This window comes from Puma concolor, chromosome C1 (genome assembly GCF_028749965.1).
Source record: "Puma concolor isolate L17-30 chromosome C1, mPumCon1.1.hap2, whole genome shotgun sequence".
NCBI classification, from domain to species: Eukaryota; Metazoa; Chordata; class Mammalia; order Carnivora; family Felidae; genus Puma; species Puma concolor.
Genome location: NC_141674.1, coordinates 220,523,413 through 220,545,278, shown reverse-complemented (window position 1 = coordinate 220,545,278; position 21,866 = coordinate 220,523,413). Strand labels below are relative to the sequence as shown.

General features: G+C 58.3%; 1 protein-coding gene across 4 annotated transcripts in view; it reads left to right on the top strand.

Annotated features, from left to right (window-relative positions):
- The window catches only part of PER2 (period circadian regulator 2), a 39,995-nt gene that overhangs the window by 10,274 nt on the left and 7,855 nt on the right, over positions 1-21,866 (top strand). For 3 of the 4 annotated variants that reach the window (XM_086720094.1, XM_086720095.1, XM_086720092.1), the window contains exons 4-19: positions 329-483; positions 3,268-3,389; positions 4,472-4,673; positions 6,863-6,914; positions 8,051-8,193; positions 9,815-9,893; positions 12,222-12,328; positions 12,871-13,024; positions 13,317-13,425; positions 14,181-14,306; positions 14,728-14,815; positions 16,339-16,498; positions 16,587-16,711; positions 17,536-17,700; positions 18,831-19,070; positions 20,959-21,770. In XM_086720094.1, the coding sequence (XP_086576220.1) occupies positions 329-483; positions 3,268-3,389; positions 4,472-4,673; positions 6,863-6,914; positions 8,051-8,193; positions 9,815-9,893; positions 12,222-12,328; positions 12,871-13,024; positions 13,317-13,425; positions 14,181-14,306; positions 14,728-14,815; positions 16,339-16,498; positions 16,587-16,711; positions 17,536-17,700; positions 18,831-19,070; positions 20,959-21,770 (2,839 nt within the window). The remainder of the gene's footprint in view (positions 1-328; positions 484-3,267; positions 3,390-4,471; positions 4,674-6,862; positions 6,915-8,050; positions 8,194-9,814; positions 9,894-12,221; positions 12,329-12,870; positions 13,025-13,316; positions 13,426-14,180; positions 14,307-14,727; positions 14,816-16,338; positions 16,499-16,586; positions 16,712-17,535; positions 17,701-18,830; positions 19,071-20,958; positions 21,771-21,866) is intronic. The other variant, XM_086720093.1, reaches the window with a different exon arrangement.

The following is a 21,866-nucleotide window of genomic DNA, read 5'->3' as shown; positions in this document are numbered from 1 at the left end:
AGCCCGGCTCTAGCCACGGGGGAAGGAAGCCCAGGTGAAGGGGCTCGTGCCGCACTCACTTGGGTCAGAGCAGTGGTCCCCAGCCGGGGCGTCTCGTCCCCCTGCAGGAGATGTGTAGCAGGGTCGGGAGACAGCTCCGGTTGTCACAAGTGGCGAGGCGATTCTGGCCTCTGCTGCTGAGGCCAGGGATACTGCGATGCCTCCCACAGTGCGCCCAGAGAACCACGCAGACCGAAATGTCCTGGGGGCCTGGTGCAGAAATGGGACTAGAGGCACAGGAAGGAGGAGTCAGGAAGCCAACGTGTGATGGCTTTCTTTAATGCCACAGCAGCGAGCAGTCTGCCAAAGCAGACACGCACAAGGAGCTGATAAAAACCCTGAGGGAGCTGAGGGTCCACCTCCCTGGAGACAAGAAGGCCAGAGGGAAAGCCAGCACGCTGGCGACCTTGAAGTATGCGCTGAGGAGCGTGAAGCAGGTGAAAGGTAGGTCCGGCCGCGTCTTTGATCCAAACTCGTAGAAATCCGTGGGGTGGTGTCGACTTTCTAAAACCCAGTCCTGAAACTGCAGAAGGAAATTGTGGAAGTCTGGGAAAAGGCAATGATGGGAAACCTTAATTCTCTGGAAGTTTTCTATTGTACTTGGCGTTTAGAGAGAAAAAAAAGAAAAACAGAAAAGCAGTTGATATAAGATGTATATTTACAGCGTTAACGCTTCTGCGCTCTGGGCTGGGGTCAGGTCGTGCTCAAAAGAGCACAGCTTCCTCCAGGCTCAGGTGGGAGCTGGTGGCCCTACTGTGTGAGCAGCTCGGAGCACGGATGTGAGTTGAACTGAGGGCCAGTGGCTCCTTTGAAAAATAACAAGAGATGCTCCTCTCCTCAGTTGGTTAAGCGTCCTACTCTTGATTTCAGCTCAGGTCATGAGCTCACAATTCGTGAGATCGAGCCCCATGTCAGGCTCTGTGCTGACAGTGTGGAGCCTGCTTGGGATTTTTCTCTCTCCCTCTCTCTGTCCCTCCCCAGTACATTCTCTCCCTCTCTCTCTCTCTCTCAAAAATAAATAAACTTAAAAAAAAAAAGAGAGAGAGAGATACGAGGGAGGCTTTTGCCAGATCTCACTCTCACAGGACAGTATTTTCGGGTCCCTGCTTTAGACCTTCTTGTTTGTGTAAAAATCTCCAGGTGAGTCTCCGTGTGTTTGTGTCTTTTCACCCAGGAAGCCAAGCAGGGAGCCTCCTTCCATCACAGGCCCCGCCCAGACTCCACTCCCGCTTGGGGGCATGTTTGGATCTGACTCTCAGGTGGCAGATTATGTAAGAGCCCTTAGGGCTGCCCGTGGTCTAGACTAAGGCTTCCACCCGAGGGTACCTGTGCCCAAGTCCTCATAGATGCAGTGCGGGAATCTGAACAAACACTGCAGTTTCCAAAACCTCTGCATCATCCAGCTCAGACACTTGACATTTCAATAAACTCCAAGCTCCTTAAGTAACTGCCGACAGAGTGGGGACTTCCTTCACTCACTGCGGCTGGACTTTGCACTGAGCAGGTACCCCGCCCCCATCTCCTGGGACTCAGGCAACCGCAGGTGCCTCTGTCTCCGGGACGGGTAAGGGGCACACTGCCCTAAGGACACACACACGCGCGCACCAGCTTTTCTAGAGAAGCAGGAACTTGACTGCTGGGTGAGCCCTTCTGCAGACATCTGTCCCGAGGAGATTGGGCTGTGACCCCTCTGTTTGGGTCACCTCGGGATGCTTTAGCTACGGGACAGTCAGAAAGGTTCGTGCAGCCTCGCCTTTTGGTCTGTTGCTGGGAATGGGGATATGAGCTTTGAGAGTTTTTTTAAATTTCCTGCAGTGCTTGAGAGAGAACAGCAGAAAGCTTGGGGGAAGTATCCCTGATCTTTGAGCAGTGAACCCTCAGGCGAACCTTTCCATTTTGCTGGGAACCCCCTACTCCTGCACTTTGAGGAATCTCTCAGCTGTTTTGGTCCCTTATGAGCAGGAAGCAGAGACAGAAGAAAGGCCAGCATCTCGTTAGAGCGGACAAGAGGGTACATGTCCCTCTACCAGGGACCCCCAGCCCCGCTCTACCCACTTGACCTTCGTGTACCCGTCACAGGCACGCGGAGGGCCCAGTGGACCCTGCACAGTGAAAATGTGGGTAAGAAGAGAAAAACCCGGGAGGCTGAGATAAAGACTCAAACAATGGCTTTGTTCTGTTATCCTCAGTTACTCCCTCCAGGCAGGGCTTACGCTCACGGCACGTTTGTCACTAACGGTGATGGATACGAAGCCATATTCCAAATCGTCTTCATATTTCCTGACGTTTGAACAACTCTTGTCAGAAGGGCGCCCTCGCTCGCCAGTGCAGTCTGGCAGAAAGGTCCGGTGCTGGGCATGGGGGGTCTGCAATGTGCGCTATCCACTGGCCTCCTGGGTGCCCTCGTCAGCCCCAGATCTCTCTGCAGGCTCCTGTCTAAACCTGTGTCTGTTTTTTGAGGGTTAATAGAGTAGAAACAGAAACCATGCTCTGCCAGCCCACCCAAGGGCGCTCACAGACTGCAGGGGTAGGGGCTTCTCTGAAGGGCGGGGCTGCGGCCTGGGTGGGGGGGGGGGGGCAGCACCATGATAGTTGCCCTTGAAAGCTGTATGTCCTGAGATGAGTGGATTCTGTCCGGATGGGAGCGCCAGGGCCACAAGGAACCACATACTGGGGCCACGGCCATCCTACAGAGAGACTCCCTTGTTGGGTCACGATTAAAGACCTTGTGGGCAAAGTGAGGGTTAGGGGGAACTCTCCACCCAGGTTACTTAAAATAATGTGTACTTACCATTTGACTTTTATTTTATTTTTTGTTATTTATCTTTTGAGCAACAGAGAGAGTGTAAGCAGGGGAGGGGCAGAGAGAGAGAGAGGGAGACACAGAATCCGAAGCAGGCTCCAGGCTCCGAGCCGTCAGCACAGAGCCCGACGCGGGGCTCGAACCCACGAGCCGTGAGACCGTGACCTGAGCCGATGTCGGCCGCTGCACCGACTGAGCCTCCCCGGCGCCCCGTGTACTCACCACGTTAGAAGTTCTGCAATCGCAGGTCTTCGGGGTTTTCAGGACAAATGAAAGATCTCTGTTTGCTTTGCCTTCACGTTTCTCTTTCTGTTCTCTCGGCGTCCGAGGAGGCTAGTGTGCGTAGCCCCCCTTTTCCGTGAGAACAGCCGCGTCCGGATGCGCAGAGGTGGGAGCCGTTTTCAGCCCCTTGGTCTCTCCCGCAGCCAGTGAGGAATACTACCAGCTGCTCTTGTCCGGCGAGAGCCAGGCCTGCGGCGCCAGCCTGCCCTGCTACACCGCGGAGGACATCGAGGGCGCCACTTCCGAGTTCATCGTGAAGAACGCGGTAAGCGCCCCCCTCGAGCGGAGTCTCCCCCCCCCCCCACCCCCGAAAGCCGAGCCCTTGATCCAGGTGAGCCGGTTAAGCCACTGCAGGGTTCTGGGGGGTCAGGAGATAAGTTTGAGCATTCAACGAAAAACAAGGTCAAGTGAGCGATTCAGAAGCGGGTCGTGTAGCACACTCTTGCAGCTTTCTGTGAGGCTGTCCTTCTCTCACGGCGACTCCGCCCCATGCCTTGTGCGTGTAAGAGTGAGCCCCACCTTGACCGAGCAGTGACCAGGTGATCTTAGGCTCACTTTGGGGCACCTGGGATTTGAACTCAGCTCCCAAGACTCCAACGCTCATGCGTTTTTTTTTTTTTGTTTTGTTTTTTGTTTTGTTTTTTTTTTAATTTTTTTTTTCAATGTTTATTTATTTTTGGGACAGAGAGAGACAGAGCATGAACGGGGGAGGGGCAGAGAGAGAGGGAGACACAGAATCGGAAACAGGCTCCAGGCTCCGAGCCATCAGCCCAGAGCCTGACGCGGGGCTCGAACTCACGGACCGCGAGATCGTGACCTGGCTGAAGTCGGACGCTTAACCGACTGCGCCACCCAGGCGCCCCTGCTCATGCGTTTTTAAGCAGCCTGTTAGGGTGGGGGCACCCTTGGGGGTCTGGGGGAAGGGGAGTGAGTGCTCCCTTCCCTGCACCCCTACGTCTCAGTCAGAGAGCAGGCGTAAGGGCAGGTGGGGACCCAGACATACTGGAATCGTGGCAGAACTGGCCTGGAGAGTGGGGCTCCCCAGTCCTTCCTGCGTCCTTCCTTCAGTGTCCCCACTGCAGCTGAACCCCCCCCCCCCCAGAGCTCCCCGGGCCAGGGCTCAGGCTAGCCAGCGGGGAGGGAGCCCAGGGCAGGAGCCTCTGGGGCTCCCCGGGAGAGAGATGGGCTGGCAGGGGAGAGGGAGAGGGGTAGAGGCAAGGAGAGTTCTGGCCAGGGCTGAGGAGGGGGACCAGACGCCTCCCCTGAGCCCCCAGTCTGTGGCCCCGGGGAGGGACGGCCCATCCGGACCCCATCTGCTGTCCCCACTGAGCCCCTTCTTCCTTCCAGGGCATGTTTGCTGCAGCGGTGTCCCTGGTCACCGGGAAAATCCTGTACGTCTCCGACCAAGTTGCCTCCATCTTTCACTGTAAAAGGGACGTCTTCCCCGGCGCCAGGTTCGTGGAGTTCCTGGCGCCCCACGACGTCAGCGTGTTCCACGCGTCCACCACGCCTTACAAGCTCCCGCTCTGGGGCGTCTGCAGCGGAGCAGGTGAGGGCCCGGGCGGTGGCTGAGCGGTGGCCACCTGGCCTTGTGTGCCAGCGGCACGGGGGTCGTGGGGCTCTGGGGCATGTGCCACATCTCACCTCTGCCAGAAACCGGCAGCGCGCCCCTGCCCGACAGCTGTCGAGGCCAAAGACGGAAAGCTGCTCGCTCAGGATAAACTTAGAAAAGTAGTCTTTTCATGAATTTCAGGGAGGGAAAGCCGTTTGAGTGAGAAGACTCTAAGAAACATTAGGCATTTTAGAAACGAAGTCGTTCTGAGAAGCTGGGGTCTTGGCGTGAACCCGCAGAGTGCAGAGACCGGGCCCTGTGTCCTGCGGGCGCCATGGCGGTCAGCCGCAGTGATGTCGCACTGACGGCGGGCGCGCCTCCCCTCGGCCAGGGGCGGCTTCATGCTGGCGGCCTGCGACGTCCTCCTGGGCTCAAACCGCGAGCTCTCCAGGCTGGCCAGGCTCCAGTCTGCACGGTGGCGAGACGAGTCTCAGCAGAGACGTGGCACGGGGTCCTGGCAGAAAGTGCCAGACAGGGGAGGGGCCCAGCCAGCTCAGGCCTTCCCTGAAGCCTCTCCACACTTCCAGGGGCCAGGGAGGCCAGCAGAAGCCCCCCTTTGGCCGTGTAAGGCCTCCACCATCTGTCTACCTGTCCCCTGTGGGGCTCTGGTCTCTCGGAGCTGAAGTCGAACCGAAGGGCAGAAACACTAAGGAACCGGGAGGGACAGGACACGGTGGGACTCAGTGTGACTGTGGGGGTCATCCCAGATAGGCGTGACCTCAGTCATGATCTTGGCTGGAGCCTGCCCCGGGGCCGCATCGCCCAGAACCGGCTCCTGTTTCGCCCTTGGCTCGGGGGTCAGCATCTGTGCTCATATCACGTGCTCCTCAGCCCCACTGACACCGTCTCCTGCATCGCGGGCCCCTGTCCCCACCTGCTCCCTCCTCCTCCTGCCGGCCGGGCCGCCACCCCACCCACCACAGCTGTGCGGCGGAACCTTCCCTACAGCAGACAAGCCAAGCCGGGAGTTGGCCGTAGGGTTGACTCGTGAAAGGAGACACTCACTTTTGGTTTCAGATATAGAGCCGCCTGCCTTCTCCCGGAAATCCCACCGAGGACTGTGCAGTCAGGTCACTAAAGCTTGCAGGGCGTGTCACGAGGACCCGTAGGTCACTGCGTGGAAGGGACATCGCTCCGCACGTGGTTCACAGCGTGAACAGGCGGGCACCGTCTCCCTAGGATGGTTGCCCCTGAATTTTTGTCTGAATAAAAAAGAAGGACCAGGTGACTTCTCCGAGGCCTTTCCAGGCCGTAACTCTGTGCTGTTTTCCCTCATTAGGGATTTCCTACTTTTCCTCTTTCTTTCGAGTAGACGAAACTTTACGTGAAAGATCAGTGTCTGAGATTTCTTCTTAAAAAATTCCTTTATCGGGGCGCCTGGGTGGCGCAGTCAGTTAGGCGTCCGACTTCAGCCAGGTCACGATCTCGCGGTCCGGGAGTTCGAGCCCCGCGTCAGGCTCTGGGCTGATGGCTCAGAGCCTGGAGCCTGTTTCAGATTCTGTGTCTCCCTCTCTCTCTGCCCCTCCCCCGTTCATGCTCTGTCTCTCTCTGTCCCAAAAAAAAAAAAAAAAAAAAAAAAAAAAAAATTCCTTTATCATGGAAACGCCATTCCCTCATCTCCGATGACGCCGTCTGAATGACCTTGTGTTGCTCAGCATTTCAGATTTTGAAGAAGGTTAATATTTTAGCAGAAGGATTGATGTAAGCTTGGGTAGGGCCTTCTATTAGAACCGAATATCCCCCCAAACATGTAGGCGGAGGTATTAGAGCCTTACACACACACGTTCGGCCCATCAGTCAGTCGGTTTCCCCGAGTTAAATGGCTTATTAGTTGGCGTGTTTGTGTCAGCTTCGGAACCGTTTCAAAAATGGTAAACTTCTGACGGCAGACGGCAGCCCCTCCTGATCCGGTACGTGCGACACTCACGAAGCACGTTTCAGTCGGAAGTGTGATAAATGGCCTCTGAGGGCTCCTCTTTGTGCCTGTGTAAACATGCATTCGCACCTGACGATTCTCCCGCCTCTCTGTGGCTTGGGAGAAGCCAAGAGCGCCAGCCCGTGTGTCCTGTCGTGCGATGGGATGAGATCGGATGGGATTGGATGTGTGACTCGGGGCTTTCTTTCAGATGCGTTTACTCAAGACTGCATGGAGGAGAAGTCTTTCTTCTGCCGAGTCAGGTAAGCCCGTGCCTGGGTGTCCCAAGCTGGGCACGGTGCCAACACTTCCCCCCCGAGCCCCGCTTGGGAGGCTGAGGAGGTGTGGGAGTGGCCCCCACCGGCTCCCGCTGTGCCGTGACCCCACCCCTCGCCCCTCGGCACCTCTTCAGGGTAGAGGCTTATGCGGGCACCCTGCCATGCAGTGCACATATTCCTGAAAAGTCTGTGTGAAAACTGCATTTCACATGTGCACAGGGAGGGGGCGCCTGGGGGGCTCAGTCCGTTGAGCGTCTGACTTCGGCTCAGGTCAAGATCTCGTGGTTCGTGGTTTGAGCCCCGCGTCGGGCTCTGTGCTGACAGCTCGGAGCCTGGAGCCTGCTTCAGAGTCTGTGTCTCCCTCTCTCTCTGCCCGTCTCCTGCTTGCTCTCTGTCTCTCTCTGTCGATAATAATATTAAAATAATTTTTTAAATAAAAACAATGTGCATGGGGAGTTAAGGCAGCATGGTCATCACTGGGTGATTGGACCCTTCCTCATGGAGAACATCAGCCCGAGGAGCCTGGACTTGGTGTCCGTCACCTGGGAAAGCGGCCCAGGGCCCTTAACAGGAAGGCACGTACCCCAGGGCCCAAGAGGACCCCAAAAGCACATGCAGCCTGTACCTCAAGTGTGTGTTTTTTCCAGAAAGAGCCCCCAGAGCTTCCCCAACAGGCTTTTGGCCCGAAACAAGGTGACTGGTTGAGCGTCCAGCCGCAGTGTCAGGAGTGACCCCCTGGCCGGGTTCTGGTACCCTGGGCAGTTGGGGCTGGGGCCTCAGTAGTGAAGCAACGTCTTCTCCCCCAGGGAAAATGTGACCCCCTGTAGAGAACAGCTCCTGGAGGAGCTCCCACCGCCCAGGGCTGTTCACTATTCGCTGTGCCCTTTAATGTCGTTGACATCCGAGGGAGCGGGGCAGAGGCCCAGACCCAGACCCCGGGCGGCACCTCCAGCTTGGCCCGGGTCCCCAAGAGGGGAGCCTGCCTCCGCCTCCCGGGCTTCGGGACAGCCAATGCAGGGATGCTCTCGGTGCAGCCGCTGTGGGGAGAGGTGGCTGGCAGTGAGCAGGACGGGATCCCTTCTGTCCTCGTGCCACATCGCTGACCCTGCCGTCCTCCACAGTGTCGGGAAGAGCCACGAGAACGAGATCCATTACCACCCGTTTCGCATGACGCCTTACCTGGTCAAGGTGCGGGACCCGCAGGGCGCCGATGGCCAGCTGTGCTGCGTGCTGCTGGCGGAGAGAGTGCACTCGGGCTACGAAGGTAAGAGCCCGGCCCAGGCGGGGGCACAGGCTCCGTATGGTGCCTCAGTTAGTCCCGTGGCTCACCCCTAACGTCAGTAAGGCTGACCGCCAGCTCTGGCCTCTCCCCCCACCTTGCACAGTGTCCGTCTCCCTCTGGTTGCACGCCCACCTTTGTCCCCTGGGCCCCCCGGTGGCCCCTGCCATACCGCCTCCCCGTGTCCATCAGAGGGTCTGGGTGCCGGCATCTCGCACCCATGACCAGGCTGTTGCTGTGTCCAGAGTGCCCTGCCCCTTCCCCAGCCACTGCCTTCCATCCATACAGTGAGGATGGCCCTGCCGGGTCCCCAGGTCCCTCCCATCCTCATGCACCTCCCACCTCGGAAGCACAGGGACAGCACTGCCTTCTCAGGACCCCTCACCATCCGCCCACTCGAGAAATAAGGCTGTGGCTCATCCTACCTTCTACTCCCTTCCCTGCCTTCCCGACGTGCAGCCTGGCGGCCTGGCTCCCACTGTTCACTCTGGTTCTTTCCTCCCTCCCTCTGCCTGTAGAAAAGCCACAGTACAGCAGGCTTATCCCACCAGGTGCCCGTTCCTGGTCCTGCTGGCTTCTCAGACCACCTTCTCCCCCAAAAACCCCAAATCTGGGTTTTCCCTTGAAGCCCAAAGGCCCCCAGGCACTTGGCCACCCCGATTCTGTCCTCCTGGTGACTCCACCTCCTGAACTGTGGTATGACACAGTCCTCGTGTGACCGGCTGCAGGACCGGGCCGGGAGCCCAAGGTCCTCGCCCCAGCAGCTCCGCAAGCCACGTGACCAGAATTCCCAGAAAGCAGGTGCCGTGTGCAACTCCTGAACCACAGGGATCCAGTTCGGTCCACGTTCCATTGTGTTTATAATCTTGTCTCAGTGGTTAATGATGCCAGTTTTTAAAAAGGCATTTATTTCTTAAAACCGATAGAGATGTTTTAGGTATGTGGCCCTTTCTCAGATGTTTGAGGGGCTCCTCCATATGGAATATTCTCTTCCAAATATTCGAGAAAGACTGAGAGGGGTTCCCTGGGTTTCACCGAGTTGTTCATCCCAACAGGATTCTGCTTCACGAATGGAAAGCTTTGGAGTTTTGAATGTTTTGTCCACGAATTTGGTAGCTGAGGGAGATTCCGGATATGCGATTTCCTTTGTGCAAGTTACTCTATCTTCTTTGCCCGCCCTAGAAACTGTAAAGTCCCCGTTACAGTGACATTTGCTGAGAATGGTGAATCTAAGCACTTAACTCATTTATTTTTTTAAACAATTTGTTGAGCTCACCCTCGTTGGATCTGAAAGATCACGGATATGGCCTTCCGGCACGATTTTGCCGAGAGAAGCCTACGCGACAGCACGTGCTTCTGTTAGTGTGGCGGTCCTTGGCCTTCTAGACTGAACCTGGCCCACAGAGGAGTTGAGGCTGGCTGGCGGTCATCTAGCATAGGGTCTGCTCTGCTCCCTATGTGACAGGCTGTGGTTCAGAGTCCCCTTCCTAATTCCTTCCTCCGCCACACATCCTGTGAATCTACACGGCGTTTTCCGGTAGCTATAATATAACTGCACTAAGTGTGTATTAGAATCAGAAACTTGTGTAAAATTCTCTTCTTTCAGCCCCTCGAATTCCTCCTGAAAAGAGAATTTTTACGACCACGCATACACCAAATTGCTTGTTCCAGGATGTGGACGAAAGGTAAGCAGCCTGGCGCTGTGCCCTTTGTGTGTCTTGGAATCACTATCGCGCCCTTCGTGGCGGCAGACTCGATCACGTGATGTTTAGCGTTTCGTCATTATCTTGGTGGTTACTTAATAGCAGCTCAACACAGCCCAGTCAATGTTTATGTTTTTGGCATGAACGCTATGCAGCTAAAGTTAAGGCTGCATGTTGGTTTGAGAAGGTAATCCGCAAAGATGTTGAACTGCAGGCAATGAAACGATTGTGGAATTGCACTAACAACCTCCCGAGATAGGAACGTTGTGTAAATGGAGCATTCTGGGGAGCTGATCATCGTTCTAATGGAGTCTATCTTTATTATCCTATTTAAACTCTTTTCAAAATCGCACACGACTAAAGCACGGCATGGCCAGGGACGGCGTGCTCGGGTTAGGATTGGAGACGCCATTGGCAGGATCCCAGCAGAAATGTGTCCACCAGCGTGTGTGTCACAGCCTGCTCCCCGCGGGGGGGGGTGGGGAGGGTGGGGGAGGGTCACCTCCGTTCCTGCCCAGAGCTTCACTCCGTGTCCCACTCAAGGTGCTGTGGCCGGAACAAATGGTGCTTGTGGGAGTCGGGAGCCCTGCCCTTCTCAGAGGGTTCTGGGTTGGCTGACTTGGGGCCGAAGCCCATGGAGCACCTCCCCCCGGCCCCTCCTGCACAAAGACAGAAGATCCTGCTGGCTGCCGGCAGTGATGGGGAAGAGCCCCCCTCAGAAGACCCACAGGAAGTGGACCTAGAAGCACCAGAAGCACTCCGGGCTTTCTCAGTCGGCCCAGGCAACCTCCACAGATGCTGTCGAGGATCAAGCCCACCCCACTGCCTGCGCCTGACCTGGAGACACCAGGTACCCGCCCTGGATGCAGAGCCTCCTGGGAAAGAGTTGCTCTCGGGCAGCCAGGGAACCATCAGCCTTCAGCTCTGGGCAGCTCAGGGCTGCTCTGCTCGCCCCCTGTGGCAGAATCACCAGAGACACAAGGTTTCAAGGCGCAGGTTCCTGGGCCCCACCCAGCCCCATCCAACAGGGTCTCGGCGTGGGGGCCGTGGGCGCTGCGTTCACAAAGCAGCCCCAGGATAATTTTTATTCTTCCAGGAGTCTGAGAACACCTGCCTGCAAACCAGCACAGGTGTCACTCGTGTGCAGGTGTTGTGAGCAGGTGCACAGGGCCTTTCTCAGCAGAGCCCTGTGGGCGGCCCAGCCCGCGGAGCACAGGACACCTGGGCGGTGGCACGGGCTCCTCCCCACCCTCTCCCTCCTTCCTCCCCCTTCTCCTCCTCCCCTTCTTTCTTCTCCCTCTCTCCCTCTTCTTCCTCCTCCTCTTCCCCTTCCTCCTCCTCCTCCTCTCCCCTGGCCAAACCTTGACCTGGAAGGGCACCAGGAACATTCTGTACATCCTATCAAATGAAAACATGAAGCCTGGAGAGTGTGTGTCAGACCAGGAGGAGAAGATCGAATCCTAACACGGGGCCCACGAGAAAGCTCCATTCGAGGGGAACAGGCAGACGTGGCTCTAATGGCTTGGAGAAGGCCCTTCCACGTGAGGGCATCCGCTCGGAAGAGGTTGGGGAAACATCAGTTCGATGCGAGAAGGCTGGTCTCCAGGGTGGGGAGGCTGAACTGCGGCTCAGAAGAGGGAACAGTGGCTGTGTGGGCAGAGAATGCTGGCCGTGGGGGCAGAACGGGCACCGAGACGGTCACCCCAAAACCTCGTCCTAAAAGCTGCAGGAGGAAGCCCGGTGGCACAGAGCGAAGGCCCCCCGCCTGTGTGGCACCTTCTCAGGACCAGACACGGCGGCCGAAGTAACCGAAGCACAGCATCCTGAGCTGGAAAAGAGCCAAACAGGGTTTTCCAGCGTCCAGGCAAAACTTGTTTAAAAGAAGCCATGCCCAGCCCCATCCGGCCAAACTTACAAATGACACGAAGAAAGAAAAGACCTTAAAAGACAAAAACAAGAACGTTATCGTGATTTACTCTTTCAGGAGCGAAGATGCTGCCCGGTGCTGGGGCACTTGGCCTGTATGCGTTGGGCCTCCTAGGGCCTAGCTCCCCATCACAGACCTGTGGGGATGTTGTCATCTTTTGTTTGCCAGTTAACTGAAAGACTGTTCTCTGTGAGCCCAGTTCCCCAGCTTTGCTCTCTGGGGAATTTGGAGTCTGTCCCTTCCCTGCCTCCCAGGAGGAGGATGGTCCTTAGGGCCCCCCCTTCGAGGCTGTGTTCCAGACCGCGTCCCGAAGCGCAGCCATGAGGCTGGGGCTGGGGAAGGGGGGCTGCACAGGGACCCCCGTGTGTGTGCTTGCTTTGCAGGGCGGTCCCCCTCCTGGGCTACCTACCTCAGGACCTGATTGAGACCCCCTTACTTGTGCGACTTCACCCCAGCGACCGGCCTTTGATGCTTACCATCCACAAAAAGAGTAGGTCCCCTTTTCACAGTAAATCCTGCCATCAGCACCCAGCCTAGATGGGTCAGGCCGGCCGCCAGCGTGTGTGACGGATGCCCCGGCCGTGCCTGAGCCCTAGTCCCGTGGGTCAGGAGCACTCATCTCTCGCGGGGCCTCTGTGGCCCACAGCGTGAACCGTGGCCATCCTGCCTTTACGGTTGGCTTCCCTGGCAGGTGGGGGGAGGGGTGCGGGTTCAGCTGTGGCGACACAGGTGCTGACCAGGCCAGGGGAGTGGATGACATGGGTCCCCACTGAGCCCAGGCCTCGCAGACGCTCAGCGTCCACCTGGGGGCCGGTCAAGGCTAGAGACGCGTGTGCCGAAATGCGTGGTGGCGCTTTTGGCAACGGTCAGTCGTTACAGTTTAAAGCGGAGCAGGGCGCCGACAGCGGTAGCGTTGGGGAGGTTGGCGTCTCTCGAGTTCCGAGGTGATTCCAGAACGTAGCGCCTCTCCCTCCCCTCTTCCCGAGAGCGCCAGCCTCTCGTCCTCACGCCCGCACCCTTCCCCTCCCCCAGTCGTGCAGTCCGGCGGACAGCCCTTCGACTCTTCTCCCATCCGGTTCCGTGCCCGGAACGGCGAATACGTCACCCTGGACACCAGCTGGTCCAGCTTCATCAACCCGTGGAGCAGAAAAATCTCTTTCATCATCGGGAGACACAGAGTCAGGGTGTGAGTGCTCTCAGTGCACGCTGCGGCCCGGGGACCCTGGCTCCCCCACCAGCACACCGCGTGGGGCGGGACTGGGTGACCAGGACCCAAGTCACCTCCCGCCACACGCCTGTGCTCCCCGGGGGGGCGGGGGTGGGTGGGTAGGGGGACACCTCATGCAGGCAGGGCAGCGAGTGGAAAGGAGGAGGTCGTGAGTGGGCAGGTGGCAGCCCATGGGTCTGCAGGGGGGAGGCAAGCTTGGCAGGGCTGTGCGGCATGGGGCCCAACTAACAGACAGATTCGCGCGGCACAGGGGCCCTTTGAACGAAGACGTGTTCTCGGCTCCGTCGTGTGTGGAGGAGAAGGGCCTCCACCCCAGCGATCAGGAGCTCACGGAGCAGATACACCGGCTGCTGCTACAGGTGGGTGCGTTGCCTGAGCGCCCTCCTGTCCCCCTGTGGAAGTGGCCCAGGGCTGCTCGGAGACCCGGGGTGCCCCTCCCTCCCTCTCAGGCTCGTCTCCCCGCATCCGGCTCCTCCCTGCGTCCCGGTACCCCTGGTCTGGGCCCCGGACAGTTGGGCACACCTGCAGTTTGCAGCGTTGGGGGCAGCCCCAGCCGTACATGTTGGGGTATCTGTGCCTGAACGGCAGCCCGGGGCGAGCCACTGAAGGATGGCACCCAGCCCCCAAGTCCACCCGCAGGCCCTGGTGCGAGTAGGTGCACCGGGTGAGAGCGGGTCACCTGCTGGGCCCCGGGGGACCAGAGAATGCCTTCTCCGTGTTCTGGGGACAGACGCAGCACTCGAGAAAACTTAGCGTGGCCACCGGTCCCCCCAGCCAGGCAGCTTCTGCCTGTCCGTCTCCTCAGACCACAGCGACACCACAGCACGCCCCTTCTTGTTCCTAAAACCCCTGGGTAGAGACAAGACTGGCCCATGAGGGAGCTGAGGGACAGGGTCGAATGGCCCCTCTTTCAGGGAGTGTGTGCGACTGGGACCGGGGGATGCGTCCCGCAGCCTGACCCGGGGTTGCAGCCCAGCCCCCACCTTGTCCTTGCCCTGCTCCCCAGGGCAGGTCACAGCCTCTGCGAGACGGCCGTGTTGGGGGGCACCAAACCCGCAGTGCCAGCCACGCCCCCCAGCCACATCTAAGCCCTTCCTGTCTGCTGTCTCCCCAGCCCGTCCCCCACAGCGGCTCCAGCGGCTACGGGAGCCTGGGTAGCAACGGGTCCCACGAGCCCCTCATGAGCCAGACGTCCTCCAGCGACAGCAACGGCCACAAGCACTCCCGCCGGAGGCGGACCGTAAGTCCCCGTCCACCGTGTCCCTCCCTCTCCGGGTAGACTGACCCGCGGCAGCCCTGGAGCCCGCACAGCCCCAGCCACCTGCCCTCTGAACCTGCTCTCTCGGGACTCACTCTCTAGTCTCTAAGGGGGGAAGTGTCCAAGAGCTGTGGCTGAAGTCTGGGTGAAAATCCCTTAAAGCAGGCGAATTAAGCAGAAGTGAAGACGCAACAAAACCGTAACCTGCCGGGTTCCTTGATTTGTGTTCTTGGGACCATCAAGCTCGTTTGCTCTAGCTCGGCCACGCTCTGATTTCTCGTTCAGAACCTACTTCTGCGTTGCCGGGAGTTGTCAGCTCTTCTCTGACCTCACCGTGGGGGACAGGCTGCAATGCCAGAGGGTCCCCTCGAGGGAGTGACGCGTTCTTGTGTTTTTCCTCAAGGAAATTTGTAAAAATGCTAACGGCAGGGTCAAAAGCAAAAGTCCTTATCCTGGTGACTCTGGAGAACACAAGGAAAAGCCTGCTACAGGTACAGCATTATTCTCTGTTTCCTCGGTAAAACGTTTTTTGTTTTAATGTTTATTTTATTTTTGAGAGAGGGAGAGAGACAGAGCGTGAGCAGAGGGCAGGGGTGCAGAGAGAGAGGCAGACACAGAATCCGAAGCGGGCTCCGGGCTCCGAGCTGTCAGCACAGAGCCCGACGCGGGGCTCGAACCCACGAGCTGTGAGATCATGACCTGAGCTGAATTCACACGCTTAAACTGAGCCACCCAGGTGCCTCTCCTGGCAAAACTTTAAGTGCGGGAGGCGGAAAGAGGAACCTGGCTTCATGTTAACTCCAGGCGGCAGGGATTTACCCTTCCAGCGTGCTGCCTCCCCTCCCCATTGGGCAGCCCCGCTCAGTGACGTGCCGCCAGCGTGGGCCTTCACTCATTCAGTCTCGCCGACCCCGGCTGTTGTGTGGTCACCTGGCTCCCCACAGGCCTGTTGAGATGTGGCCAAGGCGTGCGTTTCTGCCCCGTCGCCCCGTTCTAGCTCTGCATACTGGCCGTGGGGTCGACGCTTCCAACGACGTGAGCAGGTGCCCTCGCCCCCCTCGGGCTGCCCAGCCAGCCCACAGCGCTCACACCCGTGAACGCGGTGTCTGGAGTGGACAGCGCCAGCTCTGCTCAAAGGCCTCCCTCTCACGGGGAGCCAGGGCCCAGGGAGCTGCCCGCGCACCCCCTCGCCGCCTGAGCCCACCTCACCAGGTTGTGTCCCCGCGCCCTCGTGCCTGGCTCGTGCTGTTCCTCTGCACGTACGCGCACACGCACACACATGCACCGCAGTCCTCTCCCCGTCGTGGGCTCTTGCTCTTCCCTTGCACTCAGGGCTCGCCTCCTCCAGGAAGCCTCCCTGGGCTGCCCACACCTGGTCTTCGCCAGGATTTTTGGCCTTCGGGACGTGTGGGTGTGCACTTTGCCCCCAGCGGACAGACTGCATGCTGCGGTCTGTGCTGGGTGTTGGGGACACAACAGAGGGCGGGGCGTGGCTCTGCCCGTGAGGGCCCTTAGGGGAATGCATTTGGTGCGCGTGGTGAGGGCAAGAAACGTCCACAGCAAGCCACACTGGAGACCATTACGACTGTTATCACCACTGGGTCATATTTGGAAGGACTGACCCTCCCAGAGACCGGGAATAATATTGAGCAACTAAAAAGCGTCTGCAATCTAATTGGCCCTAGAAGCTTCAGGAGTTTAAGTAAGAACTGGCCTTCCCCACTGCTGAGTCCCTGACCCTGGGGATAGCCCGGGCCGAGGGCCACCAAGCCCCAGAGAGAAGCCGGCCTTGGCCCTGGTGACAGCTCCCTCTAGGTTCCCTCTGTGGGTGGCACAGTGACACTTGCCCCCACAGAGCTGCCTGAATATCTGGCTGTCCCTGGATTTCTGTGTCTGTGAATCATATTCTGAGCCCCGAGCCTCATTTGTAGGTAGAATTAAGAGGCTTTGTAAACATACAGAGTACTGTTTGGGGGAAGCAGGTATTAACTGAGCTATCCGATCCTTCTTTCAGAGACACAGAGTAGTTCCTGTGCTCAGATGAAAGCTGTCCCCGTGGAAAAGGACAGCTCGGGCACCAGCCTGCCCCCGGGCGGCTTTCCTGAGGAGCTGGGTGGCAAGAGCCCGCCCGCTGGCTCCTACCAGCAGATGAGCTGCCTGGACGGCGTCATCAGGTGCTGCCACTTTCGGCCCCCGCCTCTGTCGTTCGTGCACTCTGGGGGCTCCCGTGTCACACGAAGCCCTTCCCGGCCCCCCGTGCAGGTACCTGGAGAGCTGCAGTGAGGCTGCTACCCTCAAGAGGAAGTGTGAGTTCCCCGCGAACGTGGCGACGCAGAAGGCCGGCGATAAGCGGAAGGCGGTGGCCGGTCTTGGGCCGCATGGCACAGGTGTCTTGACCGTTCGAGCTGCGGGGGGTGTGGTAACTTGGATGCCTGCTGTGGGATCAGGTGTCCCGGAAGGCCTGGAGCCCCCCTCCCTCCCAGGGCAAGTCTGAGGGCTTCAAGGACACAGTCTGTGGGTGGAGGCTGTTTCTTCAATAACCAAAGTAGCTCCAAAGTTAGCAGCCGTCTCACAAGCTAGACGTAAAGGTGATCGGGGACTTCGAGACGAGGGTCCTGTCGGGGCTGCTGGAGCTGGAGGACCGGGGGCACGTCACACGGTCGTTCTTGGGCAACATGGTGTCTCAGCAGAGCACCGGCCTCTGAACGTTGCTGCAGCCCTACAAGACAGGTTAAGTCCCAGGCCCCTCAGACCCTGTGAGTGTTGCCGGTGGTCATTCCGAGAGCCAGAAACCGGGTGTCCCGTTGCTGACGGAGCACGAGCTGGGCCGTCACACCGTGAGGGACTGTCTGTGCCCGGGCTGCGGGCAGAGCGCTCAGCAGAGGGCGGGCCCCTGGCTGCCTGTGCAGCCTCTCTCTCGGGCCCGCGGAGGGGGTCCGGGCAGAGGCCCCTGACCCAGAGGACCTGCGGTTGCCCGGTCGCCCGCCCCTTTTTAGAGGACTCGGGACGGGAGAGGTGTGATTCTGCCCACTTCAGAATTTCCTCTTCTCGCCCCGGGAATAAATACCTGCCGACAGACCGTCACCTGCCGGGTGTGTGCGGACCAGGTGGGCCCATGGGTGTGGGTGCGTCACACAGACAGTGGTGGTTCTTATCTGAACGGTTTGCTTTTATTGCACGTTTGTGTCTGTGTCCTTTCTGCCTCACAAAGAGACGGCCTCACCCTCCAAGGTGAATAGCCACGCGGAGGTCAGCGCGCACTTAACCTCGCTGACGCTGCCCGGCAAGGCGGAGAGCGTGGCGTCCCTCAGCAGCCAGTGCAGCTACAGCAGCACCATCGTCCACGTGGGCGACAAGAAGCCACAGCCGGAGCTAGGTATGCTTCTTGGTTCTCGGACGATGCCGAGGGTTCTCTGACTTTAATGGTAAAAATTGGGTTTTTTTCATTAAAAATTTTTTAATTATTTTTTTTAACGTTTATTCTGAGAGAGAGTGAGTGTGAGCAGGGGAGGGACAGAGAGAGAGAGAGAGAGACAGAATCCTAAGCAGGCTTCATGCTCAGCGAGGATGGAACCTGACCACGGGCTCAATCTTAAGACCCTGGGATCATGACCCGAGCCGAAATCAAGAGCCAGACATTTGGCTGAGCCACACAGGCGCCCCTAAAAATTTGAATTTTTGGCTGCCCTCCTAAAATTTTCTTTAAGTTTGTCCAAGTGCAAAAGAACCCTAGCACTGCCCAGGAAGGGAGATCCAGGAAATCCTGGAGCATGAAAAACAGGTGGGGGGTTAAGGGGGGGGGGGCGCGCACCGCACTTGTCCGAGTCCCCGTTGCTCTCTGGCACCACCTGGTGGCAGGTGTCTGTTCAGGCATGAACAGGGAAGACGCTGAGGTGGTTCTCAGCCTGGGCCTGTGGGGGTCAGGGGGGAGGCAGGGGGACTGAGTAGGGATCCTCGGGTTCCCACCCCCTCCCCTGTTTGAGGACAGGAGCCAGCACAAGTCGTACAGCACTGAGTTAGCTTCTTCTTCAGAACACCCATGAGTGAAATGAAACCCAAAATTGTTCTTTTCTGGGAAGAGAGAGACAGGAAACAGTGCAGGTAAGAGAGTCGGTGTCCAAACCCCTCTTTCCAGACGGTCAGCGGGTTCCACCTGCCCCTGTCCCGTCACGGCTGTCACGCCTGAACCAGGATAGGGGTCATGCGCTAGCTCTGTCTGTGGTGCTCTAAATGCTAGGGACTAGGAGCGTCTCCGACGTTGAGCTGAGCCCCGAGATCCCCCACGTTTCACTTTGCTTAGAAGTCTGCTCCTGGAGCCACCCCAGGCAACGAGACTTCCGTCATGGACTTGTGTCTTTCGTTGTTAGCCTTCTCAGGGCGCTAAGTGAGCTCACCATGGATCTCAGCTTCACGAAGGATTTCTCTTCTTCAGAGATGCGGGGTGGGTTATCCATTGTTTTAGCCCCCGGGGCCCTTGCACACCAGAGGTGCCGTCTCGTGTTACAGAGCTGGTGGAAGATGCTGCGAGCGGGCCCGAGTCCCTGGATGGCCGGCCCTGCGGCCTGGGCGCGGAGAAGGACCCCCTCCGGACGCTGGGCCTCACCAAGGAAGTGCTGGCCGCCCACACCCAGAAGGAGGAGCAGAGCTTCCTGCTCAAGTTTAAGGAGATGCGGAAACTCCACGTCTTCCAGTCTCGCTGCCATTATTACTTACAAGAAAAATCCAAGGGGCAGCTGAGCGAAAGAAGTAAGTGGCGATACCTGACCTAGAGGTAGATTTCTAAAAGCTTCATATTCTTGGTGGAATGGGGTCCAATGCTTCTTTCGAATCGTGAAATGTCCCCAGTTTGGGACCCCCGCATTTGTGAGATACGTGTTGGAACTTGGAGACGATGCAGTCTCTTGCGGTAGAAACAGGTGTCCTCTCGGGTCCCCAAGGGCACAGTGCCATTGAGAGCAGCGATAGCGCCAGGCTGGCCCCCGTGGAATGTGGGATGGGGCCGTTGCAGCGATGCCACATCAGACGTTCTCACTGGGTGGCTGTGAGGGGCAGGGGACCCCACCTGTCCGCAGTACTGACGGGGCATTTGGTGTCAGGCTTGTGAGCGGGGAGGAGCCCCGGCTGACATCCATTCTCCTCGGGAGACGTGCCCTCCTGGCTGGTCTGGCCTCAGGGCCGGAGGACAGCCCCTGGTTGTGCAGAAAGCTGCCTTTTGGGTTGAGAGCCAGCGGCTGGTTGAAAGGCGTGGGGGGAAGTCAAATAGACAGGGCTGGACTGATCAGAGACACCACGCTTTCCCTGGGTCCCCCAGGCCAGGCACAGGGATCAGAGCTAGTGGGCCCAGGAGACCTGCACCACAAGCTCCCAGCTCCCACCATCTCTAGGCAGACATACCAGGGTGAATGTATGAGAAGTAAAAGAAGCTGATGCTGTCTAGAATCGTGTCTCTTCTACTCTGTTCCTTTTCTCCTTCTTCCCCAGACTCAGGGTGACTGCCAGGCCATAGAGAATCTCTGTGGAAATGAGAAGAAGGTGTCACCTCCCACTGTGGGCAGACCCACCCTGAGGGCCTGGCTTGGTGCGGAGTTCCAGCTCCCTCTTGCCCGCTTGGCCCAGTTTTTGCAGTGCACAGACTATACAGCTGTCCACGGCAGCCCTGTCTAGACCCTGATGTGTTATCCCAGGAGCCCAGTGCTTCAGCCACTAGTCCCACCAGGGGACAGATTTCCTATAGGAAGAACACCAAACAGAGTCTGAATCCCCAAACCCCTGCCCACTTACCACTTTGCCTTAGACTGGCTGGTTTGTCTTCAGCATGGAGCAAAGGTGTGGACCACACCCTGGCACAGGTGTCCCCACATACCCGCTGCAAAAGTCCCAGATTACCCTAGGTGACACGAAAGGGGACGCTGAGGTTCCTGGGACCCATCCCAGGCGTGGCATGACACTCCGACCCAAGGTCCTGCTAGCGCACCAGTCGGGGCCCGGGGTGGGGTGGGGATGTGCCCAGGGTCCTCCGGTTACCAGCGCAGACCTCCCGCCTTCTAAAGAAGGCATCATCTCTGCAGCACTGGTCGCCTGATAGACCTCCACTCAGGTGCAGTCCGGGCTTTATTTGACAGGTGAGGCAGGAAATCTCTTGTTTTAAGGAACAGTAGTGATAACACTTGTAAAATTCAAAAATAAGGTTTGATGAGATCAGTGGGTCTGTCCTTCAGGTTTCACAGACCAGTGTCCGGGAACAGCATAGATTCATCAGCCTTTTTCCTTCTCTTGGCCCAAATAAAACCTTCTAAATACTACTTTTCATCACTATGATTTTGCAAAAGGAGGGACTTTTTAATAGAAGGAAACAGGCATGTGATCTCGTAGTTAAGGGCAGTCTTAAATTGGTTGACTCTGGTTTCATGAGTATTTTGCCCTGATTATTTCACTTCACCAAGGGTCAGGGGACACCTTTACGGAGGCCCCAGTGGGCTCCAGGCTGACATTTGGAAACCCCAGACTGCTGAACTAGGAGGTGCCCTCACATTTCGAAACTTCTACAAGTCTCCAAAAACCAACACAGAGGAGTCACATAAACACTTACAGCTTAACTCTGGTGGGGTTTTTTTTTTTTTTTCCATTATTTTAGCCACCCCTGGACTAAGAAATGCCTCTGGAATAGACTCATCTTGGAAAAAAACCGGGAAGAACAGAAAACTGAAGTCCAAACGGGCCAAGCCTCGAGATTCCTCCGAGAGCACCGGGTCTAGGGGGCTGGCGCCCCACCGGCCCCCACTGGTGGGCCTGAACGCCACGGCCTGGTCGCCGTCGGACACATCCCAGTCCAGTTGCCCCTCGACACCCTTCCCTGACTCCATGCCAGCTTACTCCCTGCCAGTGTTTCCAGCCCCAGGACTCATGCCCACGCCGGGGCCGGTGGCGGCCACACCCATGGCTCCCCATGCCGGCTTCGCGGTGCCCACCGTGCCCATGGACACTCAGCACCCGCCGTTCGCTGTCCCCTTGGCCCCCGTCATGGCGCTGGTGTTACCCAACTATTCCTTCCCTACGGTGACCCCCAGCCTGCCCCAGGCCTTCTTCCCAGGCCAGCCTAACTTCCTGCCCGAGATGATCCCTGCCTCGCAACCTGAGCTCCCTGGTCGGACCTCACCCCCCAAACAGCCGTGCACGTGTCCTCGGGCAGAGTGTGGGCCACCGGCATCTCGTGCAGCCACCCCAGCCTCCCTGCCGTCCGCTTCTGGGCCCACGGGCAGAGCCTCCCCTCCGCTCTTCGAATCCCGGGGCAGCTCACCTCTGCAGCTCAACCTGCTACAGCTGGAGGAGGCCCCCGAGGGCAGCGCCGTGGCCGCAAGAACGGCAGGGTCCTCGGAGACCACGGCGGCAGGGCCAGACTGCAAACCTGGCACGGCCTTGGACCGGCAGCCAAAGCCTTCGCCAATTGTAAGGACCCACCCCCCTCACCCCCACCCAATGTTCCTTCTCTAAGGCCGGCGCCACACGCAGCACGGCAGGGGTGGGGCAAGCCCGTGTCCTCCC